Source organism: Artemia franciscana, chromosome 12 (genome assembly GCF_032884065.1).
Source record: "Artemia franciscana chromosome 12, ASM3288406v1, whole genome shotgun sequence".
NCBI classification, from domain to species: Eukaryota; Metazoa; Arthropoda; class Branchiopoda; order Anostraca; family Artemiidae; genus Artemia; species Artemia franciscana.
This window is the reverse complement of record NC_088874.1, coordinates 1,598,592-1,614,492: the sequence shown is the minus strand read 5'-3', so window position 1 is coordinate 1,614,492 and position 15,901 is coordinate 1,598,592. Positions and strand designations below refer to the sequence as shown.

The window sequence follows — 15,901 nt, the reverse complement described above, 5'->3', positions numbered from 1 at the left end:
ACTGCTGATTTCCTAGCTGAAAAGCATGCACTCCCATCTTAATTTTAATTAGAATAAATCAAGAAAAATTGATAATAAAATGAAGATGAAACACTATCGCGTTTTTATTACTAAAACTTAAATTAGGATTAGGGAAAGGTATAGTTCATTTTTGGGATGAGGGTAAACTCAATTACAGAAAGTTCATTTCTGTAGTAACGTCTTACAAGTGAAGTAAATGAAATGATTTTAAAATCAGTTTAGGCCAAAATATGTTTTTCCTCTTAGAATTGGCTTTGATCTTAGATGGTGCTAGGCGAGAAGATTTTAATTTGTTTTATTGATGAAGAAATCCTACTGAAATGTTTTCATGTCTTTTTCCCCCTTTTTAGGCAATATTACAACTTTTCACTTGGTCTGAGGATGCACTTTCCCGCGTTTCTTCTCTTTATCAGAAGTTTAACACTCCTACCTATACCTTGCCATGCGAATCACTACAAAAGTTAATAGATGGCGCTGCTCTGCAGATAAATGGACCTAATAATGATTTTGGTAGGGTAGTAAAACAGCTGTTTCAATCTGCCTTGATGGTAAGTTTGTAAATAGTTAGCACGTAAACCTAACACAATTTCTATTTAAAGATAATAAGCACGCACCGTTTACAAACTTCATGGAAAAAATGAATTGCCTGAGACCCAGATTAAAATAAAAACTGCTTTTTCATTGACTGCTTTTGTTCTGTTTTTTTTTTTAATAACAAAAAAATAAATATTGTTTGAATTGATTTTGTTCAAAAATACAAATATAATTGATTTTGTTCCTTAGGGACATATTTTATAAAATGAAACAGTGGCGAATTTTTGAAAAAAAATTAGTTTCAAAATCCAAATATGGCAAGTAATACATTTAAATAAATTTAAAAATTATTTTAAATAGCTATGTATTTATTTTTAAATTCAATTTACCCAAGTAATGTTGAGTGTATTCAAACTATGTATCAAAAATGTATTTAAAAGCGCATAAGGTTAATATTCCTACATAAAAACCTATTGTACAATCAATTTTATTTCGATTTCTATTTTTCTCATTAATTTTAATCTAATTTTAAACAATCTAATTTCTATCTAAAAATTTGGTTCGAACTAAGCATCATCAATTGTAATGAAAAAAGGAAGGGAGTTATAGTTGAGAAACAGTTAGAACTATGAATGGAAACTATGGATGAAAGATCCATAACTATGAATGAAAACCAAATTCCGAAATACTACTCGAAAATTTTTTGAGTTAAAACCCAGATAAGTTCCCGATACGTTGCATATCAACCCCTTTGATAACCTGGATGCGTAAGGTATCTTATGATTTACTTCTGCATCCCCCTCAAATCCGTCTGAAAATTTCAACTCAATACCTACTGTTGGTTCTTGCTTATTATATTTTGCAACCATGATGTACTCGGTGTCTTTTGATTTAGTTCAAAATTCCCTTTGATATTCTGAAAAATTTCATATTTAATACCCTTACCCATTCCAAAGACTTCGCTAATGTGACTTTTTATTACCTTGATACACATAGTGTCTTTTGATTTTGTTTAAAATTCTGAAATTTTGAAATAAATTATAATTTTAGCCATCTTAAGGTGTCTGTGATGGACTATACTTGAGAAAAGAAGAGATGAAAACAAGTACAGAAGTCAAATATGGAATTCTAGGAAAAAAGAGTTTCTGGGGGAGCATGGTTAAGTGTGTTATGTTCAGGTGTTATTATTATTCAAAACATGGTCAAAATGAAAGGTGTGATCAGCATTGGTGATCAGCATTGAAAGAAATTGTAAGATTCGCAGGAGCTAACTAGGCTCTTTTAACTTGAATTTTGCCGTATTATGTCTCTTTCATGAATTTTCCCGAAGGATTTTTATCCTTCGGGAAGGAATTGTCCGTTATGGATTTTTATAACTTGTATTGTCTCTGGAAGGGTAGTTTTCTTGAGTAGTTTGTGTTTCCACAGACTTCGTTATTTTTGACTTCATAAACTTGATAAGTTTCATTTTTCATGATTAAGTGCTTTGGATTGTTTTTTGTATTCAATCAAGGTGATAAAATCGGCGATGTTTTGAGTTTATTTCATGTTTTTTGGTGAATTAACATTTCATTTAATGAATTTTGTCTACCTTAAGGTGTCTGTGGTACCTTAATTTGGTGTCCGTGTTGATTGCATTACGGTATTCATAATGGTTGTGATGATTATTTTTATTGACTCAAGTGGATTTACTTATCCATTTTATGATTTTATCAAGGATTTGGATGAGATGTCAGGTGTAGATTAATTTTGGCGAGTTAAATGAACCTTGCATTAACCGTTTATTATAACGATAAAATTCCCCAAGGCAAATCCTTCTCTTACTCTAATAATTCATCTATCGATGTTGACTCTAATAATCATTCCCAAAAAGTCAAATGTGCTCCCTCGGTCCCTTGTTCTGACTACATTAATCTGGCCCCAGCTAAGAATCCCACCACACCCCCTGTACCCATTTGTAATTTAAATAAAGTTAAGTGTAAAAATGGTACCTTTGCAGGTCGTTTAGATTCCCCACACTTTTGTTAAGCAACGCTGAAAGTCTTAATTTTGAAATGAATTAGACTGAAATGAAATTGAAATGAATTAGAAATGAATTAGACTTAATGAATTAGACTCCTTTTCTAAAATGTATAGATCAGACATAATCGCTATTAATGAAGTACACGCTCAAAATTCGCACATGTTAAAAATGAATAATTTCTCCCAGTTTATTAAACTCAGATCGAAACCTATCCTCTGGGTAAGAAAGGGGGTGGAATTCTTTTCTTTGTCCGTAATGATTTTTATCCTTCAGAAATATTAGTTCCTTGTCTAACTCCCTTTGATGAAATTTTGTGGGTTTGTGTTCGACCTAAGGTCTTATCACGTCCTTTCAATTTGATTGTCCTGTGTTGTTTTTACTACTCTTCTGGGCAGAGAGCGGCTGAAAAAATTAATTTTATTGAAAAATTGCATGGCAGTGCTGACTATGTACTATCTAAATACCCAAATGCTGGAATTTTCCTCTTAGGTGATGCAAATGAATTGAAACTTCAATCTACATGTAATACTTTCAGTCTAAAATAAATTGTAAAAGTCCCTACTACCAAAGGCAATTCTATTCTTGATTTAATATGCACCAATATGTCAAATTTCTACAGACCCGTCACCATTCTTCGCCCTCTCGGAGGTAGATACCACTTTAGCCTACTCCTATCTCCACTAGCTACAGTTAAAAATTCCTTTACTATTACTGAAACCGTTTTTAGACCTGTAATTGACTCAGGACTCTACAATTTTGGCTCTTGGACCACTAGTGAAAATAGGTCCCCTGTGTACCAAACAAATGATGTCGACTTCAAGGCTTTGTCCCTCCAAAATTTATTGAGGAGTAATTATGAAGCCCATTTTCCGGTGAAAAAATTAAAATATGCTCTACCGATAAACCTTACATTACTGCGATTTTTAAAAAACTTAATAAGGAAAAAAATCAATTTGTTCAAGCAAGGACATATCAAACATGCTAATAATCTAAGAAAGTTCCTGAAGAGAAAATTGAGAAAGGCAGCTTCTGAGTATGACAATAGTAAAGTTAAGGATCTGTATTCTAACAAGCCCAGACAATGGTACAGGAAAATTAAAGAGATTTGCGGAAAAAATTCTGTTGAAGCTAATTTTCATCTCCCTGAGCCCCCTTACAAGATAGCCAATGATTTGAACCTGCATCGTGCGTCCATAGTACAAAGTCTCCCCCCCCTTTCACTGGCCCAGGTCAAACTATTCCTCCCTCCACCTCTTTCCCCCAAATTTCTCCCTCTGATGTTATAAATAGAATCCGAAAGCTCAAAAAATCAAGTATTTGCCCATTAGACATCCCAATTGACTTGATTATAACCTTTTCAGACACAATTGCTGGACCTTTATCTGATATTTTTAACCAAATTACAAAATCTGGTAAATTCCCAAATTGCTGGAAACTAGATTTTATAACACCCATCCCAAAGAAATCTTCCTGTCTGACGATAACCAACATGCGTCCTATTACACTCACTCCAGTTTTTTCTAAGCTTTACGAAGGGTTCCTTTGTGACTGGCTTAAAATTAAAATTATACCACGCATTGACATCCGACAGATTGGTAATTTAAGAGAAACCTCCACCACCCATTACCTTGTATGCTTGATTCACACCATCCTAAGTGAACTAGAGAAACCAAATGTTTGGCTTAACCTGGTTTTAGTCGATTTCCAAAAAGCGTTTGACTTAGTTGACCACATTATCCTAATCCGTTTACTACAGGATAACTTTGAAATTGACCCACTATTAGTAAATATTGTTATATCATTCCTTCCAAACATTGTTAAACATTGTTAAACGATTTCCAACATTGTTAAACAAGCAAATGTTTCACTATCGATGTTTAAGCTGCTAAACAAATTTAATTGTCCTAAGATACATTCCCTCCGTGTTTGCTTATCCTTTATCAGGCCGTTATTGGAATATGCATGTCCGGTCTGGCATTCGCAACTTTCGAATGAGCTTAGTGACAAAATCGAGTTTGTCCAAAAGCGTTCGCTCAGGATCATTTACAAAGAAGGCAAAATTCCATACTCCTTCCTCCTTAAAGCTGCGCGCATTACCACCTTAAAAGAAAGGAGGGAAAAAATTTGTCTGCTTTTCGCTAAATGAGTCATTTCCAGTCCCCGTACTGAGGACTTACTCCCTGATATTCACAATCCCATTAGACTCCGACTCCCCCGGTCAGCCTCCTTAGCAATCCAAACTTACTCTCCGATCCATGCTGTTACAGAGAGGTTTCGTAAAAGTTTTATCCCCTTTATTCTGGAACACCTTAATAATAATAATTCGTTATTATGTACTTGCCAGATTCCCCTTTTCCTCTATTGACGTTTTATTTTTGATTTACTGTAATGTTTTTGTAATTTAATTGTCAAGTTTACTGATTTGCCCTTTATCTTTGATGATTTTGCCTTTTTAATTTCTTTTTAATTTTAAGTGTTTGACTTAATGTACTGATTTGAAATTTTTTTTCCTCAACTTTTACTGACATATAAAGCGAATTCGGCTCTATAGAGCTTGTGATAGTCTTTTGAAAATAAATATTATCTTATCTTAAAAGTTCAGATGTGAAAATACTTGGTTTGAATTTGTGATGTATTAACTCAGCCTCTGTTGGTCTAAGTAGTATCACTATTTCTCATTTTAATTTAAAAAATAAAAAATGAAAAACATTGAAGTTGATAAAAGTGATGGGGGAATGGGAGCTTGGATTAATATGTAAGAGGCCTTGGAAGAATGTGTTATCATGAGTTAAAATTTAAGATTAAAGTCAAAAAATAAAAATGAAAAGATGAGGTGATTAAATGTTGTGGGATGAAGTCGGGAGAGGAGTGGTATGACTATCCGTGTAAGTCTTCTTAGTAGAATTAAGTATAAATAGAATTTCTACTTGAATCAAAAAGATGGAAAATTGCTACAGGAGGATGTACGTGGGTGTGGTGGCCCTTGGAGGGATGAGCTATTGTTATTATTCAAGTTAAATTAATATCGGTGGGTGATGGGCAAAAGCGTTTTGTTATTATTTTAAATTAAACTTGAAAAGATTAAACTTCTAAGTGGGATTAAAGAGAAGGAGAAGGGTCATGGTTAAATGTATTAGGGGTCGAGATATATTTAGGTATTGTTATTGTTTAAAATTAGTCTATAAAAGAAAGATATCTATTCATTGGAATTTATTTAACTGTTTTGAGGTAGTCTCCTTCGGTAAGCCAGCGTTCTTAGTATTTTAAATGAATGAAAACACTAATTAAAACTCAATTCAAAAAAATATTGGGAGGGTGCATAGTTGTGTCAGGAGTGTTTGAAGTTTAAGGGATAATTACTATTCAAAATAAGAGTCAAGAGAAAAATCATTGCAGTTTATTAGACAATTTTACGATTGGTGAGATGTTGTGAAGGGTGTTAGGATTTTCGGAAAGATTTGGTCCTGTTTAGAACTATTTAAAACTAAAGTAAAAAAAAATAATTTAACATATTAGAAGTTGCTTAAAAAGCTCTGGAGAGATTCAGTGTGTTGAACTTTTGGGATTTGAAGCATAATTTGCCACTTAAAATAATGCTTGAAAAGGAAGATAGTTTGGTACTTGTATGATATACACCCTACCCAATGTTCTTTTAATATGTTTCTCTGACACTCAATCCTAACGAAAAATACCAAAGTATGATGAAAGAATAATGCTTTAGAAACAAATTTGTGCTTTGTATTTCCACATTAGGGGGACTAAAGTATAGAAGGTATGCATGCCGAATGTGTTAGGTACAATTATTCTGCATATTATGTAATAAGAATTGTTTTCTAACTTCACACTGTGCAAATAATTTACCCCCACACCCACCCCTAATGTGCAAATGTTCAGCCCAAACTGTATGTTTTCCATCTATTCTGTCACTCCTCTTTGTTTTGTGCCACGCTAAGCTGAAAGAAACTAACAAAAAAAAACGCTTCTATAATGCGTTAATGAATGAACAACTTGAGCGGTAGGGCGTTTATTAAACAGTTCGTGGTAACGAACTGTAGTAAGGAGCGACCCGGCTCAATAGTAACCAAAACTCTTAAAAAATGGAATTTTGATACCAATAGCTACATCAAAAGAATCGCATTTTAATGCTGATTTTAAATATATAAGTTTCATCAAGTTTAGTCTTACCCATCAAAAGTTACGAGCCTGAGAAAATTTGCGTTATTTTAGAAAATAGTGGAAAACACCCCCTAAAATTCATAGAATCTTAATAAAAATCACACCGTCAGATTCAGCGTATCAGAGAACCCTACTGTAGAAGTTTCAAGCTCCTATCTACACAAATGTGGAAGTTTGTATTTTTTGCCAGAAGGCAGATCACGGATGCGTGTTTATTTGTTTGTTTGTTTTTTTTCTTGTTTTTTTTTTCCAGGGGTGATCGTATCGACCCAGTTGTCCTAGAATGTTGCGAGAGGGCTCATTCTAACGGAAATGAAAAGTTCTAGTGCCCTTTTTAAGTGACCAAAAAATTGGAGGGCACCTAGGCCCCCTCCCACGCTAATTATTTTCCCAAAGTCGACGGATCAAAATTCTGAGAAAGCCCTTTTATTCAGCGTAGTCGAAAAACCTTATAAATATGTCTTTGGGGACGACTTACTCCCCCACAGTCCCCGTGGGAGGGGCTACAAGTTACAAACTTTGACCAGTGCTTACATATAGTAATGGTTATTGGGAAGTGTACAGGCGTTTTCAGGAGGATTTTTTGGTTGGGGGAGGGGTTGAGGAGAGGAAGATATTTCTGGGGAACTTTCCATCGAGGAATTAGTCATGGGGGGAGAAAATTTCCATGAAGGGAGTGCAGGATTTACTAGCATTATTAAAAAAAAACAATGAAAAGATAAATATGAAAAGGTTTTTTCAGCTGGAAGTAAGCAGCAGCATTAAAACTTAAAACGAACAGAAATTATTACCCATATGAGGGGCTCACCTCCTCCTAATACCTCGCTCTTTACGCTAAAGTATTTTTAGTAATTTCAACTATTTATTCTACGGCTTTTGTGATTCAGGGGTCATTCGAAATGAATTGGGACAAATTTTAAGCTTTAGTGTAAAGAGCGAGATACTGACGAGGGGGCGAACCCCCTCATATATGTAATAAAAACATGAGAATACAAAAGTTCTTTACGTAAGCTAATTTATAAGTTACGTATATTTACTAATAAAAAGATTCTTAAAAAATTAAAAGTTCTAGTTGCCTTTTTAATTAACCAAAAAATCGGAGGGCAACTAGGCTTCCTCCCCTGCTCTTTTTTCTCAAAATCATTCGATCAAAATTATGAGAAAGCCATTTAGCCAAAAAAAAAAAAAAAAAAAAAAAAAATATGCAAATTTTGTTTTAATTATTCCTCTGCGGAGAGCCAAAATCAAAACATGCATTGATTCAAAAACATTCAGAAATTAAATAAAAAAACAAGTTTTTTAACTGAAAGTAAGGAGCGACATTAAAACTTAAAACGAACAGAAATTACTTCGTGTATGAAAGGGGCTGCTTCCTCATCAACGCCCCGCTCTTTACGCTAAAGTTTTTTACTGTTTAAAAAAAAGTAAAGTCTCCTGGAGTCGCAGGCAAACTAAGCGCCCTATATTTGTCATACTGTTTGGGTAACATAATGTTGGGTAGCAGGGATATGCATAGATCTATCGATGTCAATGTCATTATTACTACGGCATTATAAAATTAAACTTCTATGGGAATATGTATATTATTATAAGAAAAAGACAAATAATGATAGGAGGTAATTAGACAGATGGTATGGGGGGACTGGGCTGTTTCACCTTATTACTAGGATGATTTATAACTAATCTATAAAAAATTTTGATTAAATAATGAAAAACCGCAAACAGCTAAATTATGGCTTTTTGGAGTATTAGCTATATTTTGAAATTAGAGTAAAAAGGATAAGAGTCATAGGAGACCTTTGTACTGTACTGAAATTAAAGTATTTACTCTTTTACAGATTTATAAAAAGAAGTAAAAATGATTGGAGGGTTTAAAAGAGAGTGAGTATCCCAGAAATACTTTTATTTGTAAAATCTTGATTATCATTAATATGGAATAATAGGAAGCACTTTATAAGGAATGGTATCCTTATCTTGTAAAGATTTAAATTGGTAATTGTATCTTTCTGTATCAGAGAGAGATTATTAAAAAAAATCAGAACTTGAAAACAGTATCAAACTAGACCTACGTTGCCCGGACAACGTGAAGTGTTGCGGCAACCTTTGTCCGGCTTCGCCAGCTAAAGTGTTGCGAGAGCAACACTTTGGTTTTTTTTTTCTTCGCTATCGATCAGTAATCATATGATCAAAGGCTATTCCTCAGCGTTGAAAAAAAAAACAAAAAAAAACCAGCAAAATAGTATCGAAAGAAGGGACTAAATTGAATTTGCAGCCAGTTGAACTTTAACGAATGAAAACTTGGAACAATATCTTATATAATCTAGTTGGTATTATTAAGCTATCCATAACTTTCAGGATTAAAATACCATAGGTGACACCAATTATTGCGAAACTACCTCATTGTTTTACGTTATTGTTTGTACCCGTTGCGTAAACACTTAATTCTTAAGTGTTAAACACTTAAAAGACACTTAATTGCGTAAAGCCAAAAGTGAACAGATTCTTACTTACAAGTCCCTCTCCCGTGATAGACATCAAGTTCACCGGAAACAAATAAATGGGTACACCAACTAGCAAAGGTTGCAAACCCCTCATCGCTGAAGATGATTGTAGCCCAACAGCCGATTAATAATTAGTCCCCTACATGTCTTACCACTGGAACCAAATTGGTTTAACTATCAAATACACCGGAAACAAATAATAGATACACCAACTATTAAAAGTGGCTAACCCCTCATTACCAAAGATGATTATGAGCTAACAGCCGTTTCTCGCCCAAAGTGAACCGATTCTTACTTATAAGTCCCTCTCCCGTGATAGGCATCAAGTTCACCGGAAACAAAAACACGGGTACACCAACTAGCATAGTTGCAAATCCCTCATCGCTGAAGTTGATTGTAGCCTAACAGCAGATTATTACTTACAAGTCCCCTACATATCTTACCACTGGAACCAAATTGGTTTTATCATCAAATACACTGGAAAAAATTAATAGATATACCAACTAGCAAAAGATGCTAACCCGTCATTGCTTAAGGTGATTGTTACCTAAGAGCCAACTGTTGCTTACAAGTCCTCTATATGTCTCACAATTTGTATCGGCCTAGATTTCGTTTCAGTGTGTACCTTACTAACCTTACTACTGAAGTTGTCAACCCCTTGAAACTTTCAAACTGGTATACCTCATGAAGGAATTTTTGTACCAAAAAATTGATGCCATATATTTTGATCAGCTCATCAAGAGCTATCGATTGCCGTCGAAAAAAAAATTATCTGTCTTAGTTCAAAAGTTGATTTTTTTTTCCGTGGCCAACTTTCTAACGTCACCACTTAGAAAGGAGCAAAGGATAAGCTCCAATTTCTTTAGCAATGAGAGAACTTTCATTAGGCACTTCTGATTCCATTTCTCTACCGCAATCCCAAGTCCGAAAAACCGAATGATAAACTCGGCTGAAATCATGAACAGAAATGGATAGAAACAATAGATGGCAGCACTTTCGGACCCGTGGGAAAATGCCACATTTTTGCTTCTGTAAATTTTTCTATTTATCACTCAAAGAAGATATATTGGCTGTGGGGCCGGGTAACTGCCGCATATATTTAACACTTGTAGATTTTAGTCCATCTTCAAATTGAAAGTGGTGCCTGCCTGCTTGCCTGCTAGAACGGAGCTTTCCACTCGAAGGCAGAAACATGCTTTGATGAAACGAAAGCTTGGCTGCACAACTTCAGATACTCCTCTCTGACATAGGCTATATAACTGCACTTCACTTTACACACCATAGGCTCTGGCTCTTGGACAAGCAAAAACCATCCTTTTTGGCCCCAGGCAAGAGTTCTGCGGAGCTTTCCAAAATGTAATGTCATATTCATCAATCCAGCCTGAGGTCCACGCTTTCCGTAAAAAACGCAAAGCTTAGACCCTTATATAAAGTTTAAAATTCGCAAATCTGTAAAATTGAGAGAAGAATGTTTCAATTCTTGCACTTGGTCAGCAAAGGTAAGTAATAAGACCTTCAAGAAGCAAAAATCTGCCGAAAATTTTAAGGTTCCCTCTTAAAGCCCTCATCAGAAGCTCCAATGTCCTTCCAATCCTTTCTTGTAACCTCTTGCCGCCCCATCTAGGGACGACTAGCTTTTTCTTCGACGCCAGATGGATCATCCACAAAACGTGACCTAGGGTGACCTGGGTGATCATCCACAAACCGTGACCTAGCCATCTCAATCTCTTTTTCATTTTAGCTCTAGAAAGGGGGATAGAATACCATTTTTCTCACAGCTTATTGGTTGAAATACGGCAGGTCAGACGAGTAGCAAAAACAATCAGTGGACCATTACTCTTGAGAACATCAAACGCTTTACCCTCGGTCTTTCGAAGCGCCCATGGTTCAGAGTCATACTTGACTACGGTCATTGCTGTAGCTTACAGTCTCTAAAATCCAAGTAACTTAAGTATTACATCTTCCAAATCGTTTTCATCGTATCTCTACTTCAGCATCTTTATTACCCCTCCACTGGATTACTCAGGCATTACATTGGTGCAAAATGTTAAACACCTTTTAAGAGGCAGCTCAAGGTCTGTCATTGTGGCCTTACTCCTACAAAGGAATGGTTTTCTGGTCAAGGCTTGCTCCGTGCATATTCATGATATCTGAGAAGAAGTTAATAGTGCCAGAAGACAGAACCAACCACGAATATGATGGATTATTTCCTTCATGCTAGATTATTGTCTTTTTGGCAGCTATATAAAACTTAAAAATTATATTTAGCCTAATTTTGGTCCTAAATCTTAATTTAGCCTAATTAGCCTAAATCTTACACAAATCCGACGTTTTTTCGTTTTTTATAACTGACACTGTCAATTTTGACGCAAAAATAGATTTTTTTTTTATTATTATAAGGTTAAATAAAGTATAATAAGATACGCTCTTCAAAATTTATTAAATGTTACTATTGTACCTTCTACATTATAATCATCGTAGTTCTAACTTTTCGTCTCTATTACCCCCTAATACATTATTTTTGTTCAAAATACTTGCCCTTTCTACCTAGGAGCAAGATGGAGCTATGGTGCCAGGTAGCACCCCTGCCGATGAAGTTTTCGGGAAGTGCGAAGAGAGAGAATATATTCTACGTGCTCATATTTCACGACCAACTTTGAATTCCAGTCCTGGCCCTCAGAGGATGTACTGCTCTTTGAAGGCTAATGAAGTTAGAATTTGTGGTGCATTTACTGAAGATACGTGCTTTATGTAATTTAGAAATCTTTCCCATAGAATTTGCTTCAGAACTCAATTATTATTAATATTATTACTATTACTAAAATCTTTTTAATTGTTATTTTCTTTTAAAATGTATATTACAATGCTATATTATTATAATATAATATCAATATAATAATAATATGCACAATATAGCCTAACAACAATATAATAACGTATAGTATAATTCATTTATGAAAATGTGTATATAATATTACATTATAATAATATATGCATCATATTTGTATTGTTTTAACATTAATTTGTTTTAGTATTATTTTCAGATAATATTATTATTAAAATTATTATTCATTATTAGCATTAATACAATTAATACAATTGGTAGCACTATAAGGGCAAAACGGACAACGAAACAAGTTTTTTATTATTATAAGACAAAAACTAATTAATTATCATTAACAGTAATTGAATTCTGTAACACTTCTATGGTGTTTTGCTTTTTTGTGTTAAACATGTGCTTATAAAAGCAATATTGCCTCTAAAATATTTGTTTTAATTTAAATTTGGGTGCTGCTCTTCATTTTTTTTTATGTTTTGTCTTTGTCATGGTTTAAAAAAAAAAATGTATTTTCAGGTAATAAGAATCCTGGGCCAAAAAGAGTTAAAAAGATTTTAACCGTTTAACGCCTTTAGTAGGAAAAATTATTTTAGTTTAGCTTCTTTTACCTCTTTTGTTAAAAAAATATAATAAGAATTGTCAATTACAAAATAGGCTTATAATAGGCTATATAGGGTTATATACAGCATAAAATAGGATATATAGGCATCTGCGACTGTGATGACAATTAAAATAATCAAATAAAAAAAGAATAGCTACTATAAGAAGTGAGAGAGATTAAATTAAAATAATTAAGTTATAAAATTAGTTTAAAACTAACGCTGGTGTATAAGCTCTAAATTTATAATTAAAAAAATAAGAAAGTTAATCAATATTTAAAAAGTACACGAAGGAAAATTAATGGTATGTAGTTTTTTGTTTTGAAGCAGTTTTTTGTTTTGAAGTCGTCATGCATCGAATAGTATTATTTCCCATGTAACAGCTAATGAAATTTTAATAAAACTTCAGCAAAACATTTTGTGTTTAATTAGGTTCAAACAAAAAACATAGTTGGTAAATTCGATGTTCTTTGCCAAAGTCAAGAATCTAAATTTTGAAATTTTGAAAAATTTTGATTAAAAAAATATCAGAACCTCATGGATAGGTTTTCCATCCGCTTTCTTCTTGTCTTTGCCACGAATTCTGTTCTGGACATGGGTACTACGTTTAGTCCTTCTAGTATGTTTTTACATTCTAGTATGTTTTTAGTATGCTGTTATTCTAGTATTTTGTAGTCATTCTTGTATGTTTTGGCTTAAAAAACCATGAAATCTATTTTTATGCCAAGGTGAATGTATAGTCGTATTTAAAAAAGTATAACCCAATCTCAAACTTTTCTCGAAACTTAACTCAAATTTATCTTTTGTTTTTAGATGCTAGGGTTTGGCAGGGGACAGCCGAACTGTATTGAGCTAGTTTATGGCTTTAGAGGAGAATGATATCAGTCCTATTACTTTGTGTAAAAAATATCAAAATATGTATAAGCAATATACTGTGTCTACTCTCAGTTAAAAACGGTGGTTTGGTAAATTTGTGTGTTTTCTTTTTATGCAATTAGCCAAATTTTCGAAATATAAGATGCTCTTGAATTTTGTTCGTATATTGCTTCTTTTTTTTTGGTTTTTAAGTGGCCACTCATCATGGTTTTTGTAAAAAAAAATTTAAATATTTGTTTTTCAGAGTTACCAGTTGGGAGTGTTTGTGATTTATGAGCCAAGCCCTAGTTTAATAGCCACTAATGATACTTTTAAGATTCCCTGACCCATTCACTGTGAAAAATAAAAATCAACAGAAGCCTTTCTCCTAGTTTTTGGAAAATATATTTTTGTTTAAAAAAAAAAAAGAAAAATCTTTCCTCCCTTGTATTTTCATGATTGGTGTAGCTTTTTATATCTTTAGAGCTTTTTTGTTTTCTGAAATTTCTATTTAGTTTTGCAGTTTTTCCAAATTTACTCTACCCCAGATTTCACGACTATTCACTATTCACGAACATTAATAACATAAAAAATTGAATCAAGAAAAACAGAAAACAGGTGGCTATCTGAAAAGTATATGGAGCTATTAGAGGGACCATACACTTTTTGTCAGAAGGAGGGGCCAATGCATTAGAACAATTTAAAGCACCATAAAAGCACAGATGAATAAAAATTGGCAATTCCACTGGTAGAAAATATTATATGGTTTTAAAAAGAGTTACTGGCTTTAATGATTTTTTTTTGCCAACTTATATTCGTTACTGCAGCAAAGTTTCATTTGAAGGGCCACTAGTGACATCATAAAGAATCACTCAGGATAATATGAGTGTCTAGATAGTGGGAAACGTGGGTGTTTCACTCAACCCTCGTGCAACTCAACCCTCATGCAACTTACCCTTTATTTAACTCAATACTATTTTAATTCAAACACCTCACAACTCCACTTAACTCAACACCCATGTGATTCAACTACATGTAACTCAATCTAACCTTATCTTAGGCTAGGTTTTTGATGTCAGGCTAGTTGAATGAGTGTCAAATTTAATGGGAATTGAGTTCAATAGCAGTTCAGTTAAATGAGGTTTGGATTGCATAGGTGTTAAGATGAATGAGGGTTAAGTTCAATGAAGGTTGAGCTGAATCAGGGTGAGTTTTGTGGAGGTTCAATTACAAAGGGGCTGGTATGCACAAGGGCCGTGTTAAATGGGGTTCAGTTGCATGAGAAACCAGCGGGAAGTTATAAATAGTGAGTTATAAGTAGTGACAATTGTTTTACCATACATAGTTAAATGTTTTGCTTAATATTTCCTCAAAAATTCCTATTGGATATTTTTGTGGGTCTTTAGCGGCTAAGTAACTAGTATATTAAATTATTTAATATTCACTGTCAAAGTTGCTTCTTCGGTTAATTATAAGCAGTGTTGCCACCCTGACCTTGAAGAATTTACCAAATATGAGTGGAGAAATCACATCTGTTCGCTCATAAATTGTTTTTCTGCGCCCGTGGCTACCGCTGCATGCACATCGTCAGCCACCGATTTTTACTATAATAGAATAATTGAACTTTCATTTTTTTCTCTTTTCTTTTTACCTTTTTTCTGTCTATTACTAATTCCTTTCTTTTTCATTGAAATAAACCTACTGCTGTTACTTGTCACTCGAATTTTTTATAATCAAAACTACAGATGTCGCTGCATAGGCTTTCAAAATCGATTAGTTGGAGTTATGGGAAGCAGAATATTCCTTTTCCCAAAAAGTGTGGAGCTACTTCTGATTTGTTGAGGGTAGGTTTCACAGTACAGAGGCAAGCTTCAACTTGAAGGTCGTTTTTATGACTCCTTCATAAGTATTTCACTAGACTATTTTCGTTCCATTGTGGTCGGTCATGGCTGTCGGAGAAGGAGAGATAGCAGCCTTCTTCATCAGTCAGTCAGCCTCCATCAGCCTTCACAAACAGTACTGTCCTGTTTGTTCAAATGACTTCTTGCAGACTTGAATGAGTCGGACAGCAGTTGTCTATTTGCGCCTGCGAGAAGTGAATTCAAAAAGGCAATAGTTGTCCCACTACTTCTATAGTGGGACATACTACTCCTATAGTGGGAACCTCTGATGATAATCCACAGACCTCATATGATGAGGTCACTATAGAAAAGACTATAGACTATAATTTTGTTGGGAGAAAAGACTCTACCGAAAACGGATTGCGAGCGACACCCCGCCTAGTCAGCCTTGACGGCTTTTCCTTGCCATCTACTTACAGGATAATGTCCTGGCACCGATGAGGTGCTCAAGA

At 34.1% G+C, this 15,901-nt stretch overlaps 1 protein-coding gene across 2 annotated transcripts in view; it reads left to right on the top strand.

Moving 5' to 3' along the window:
* The window catches only part of LOC136033564 (rab3 GTPase-activating protein catalytic subunit-like), a 424,515-nt gene extending 409,250 nt beyond the window's left edge, over window positions 1-15,265 (top strand). For both annotated transcript variants that reach the window (XM_065714323.1, XM_065714322.1), the window contains 2 exons: window positions 372-569; window positions 11,807-15,265. In XM_065714323.1, the coding sequence (XP_065570395.1) occupies window positions 372-569; window positions 11,807-12,010 (402 nt within the window). In that variant the 3' untranslated portion in view covers window positions 12,011-15,265. The remainder of the gene's footprint in view (window positions 1-371; window positions 570-11,806) is intronic.
* The last annotated feature ends 636 nt before the right edge of the window (window positions 15,266-15,901 follow it).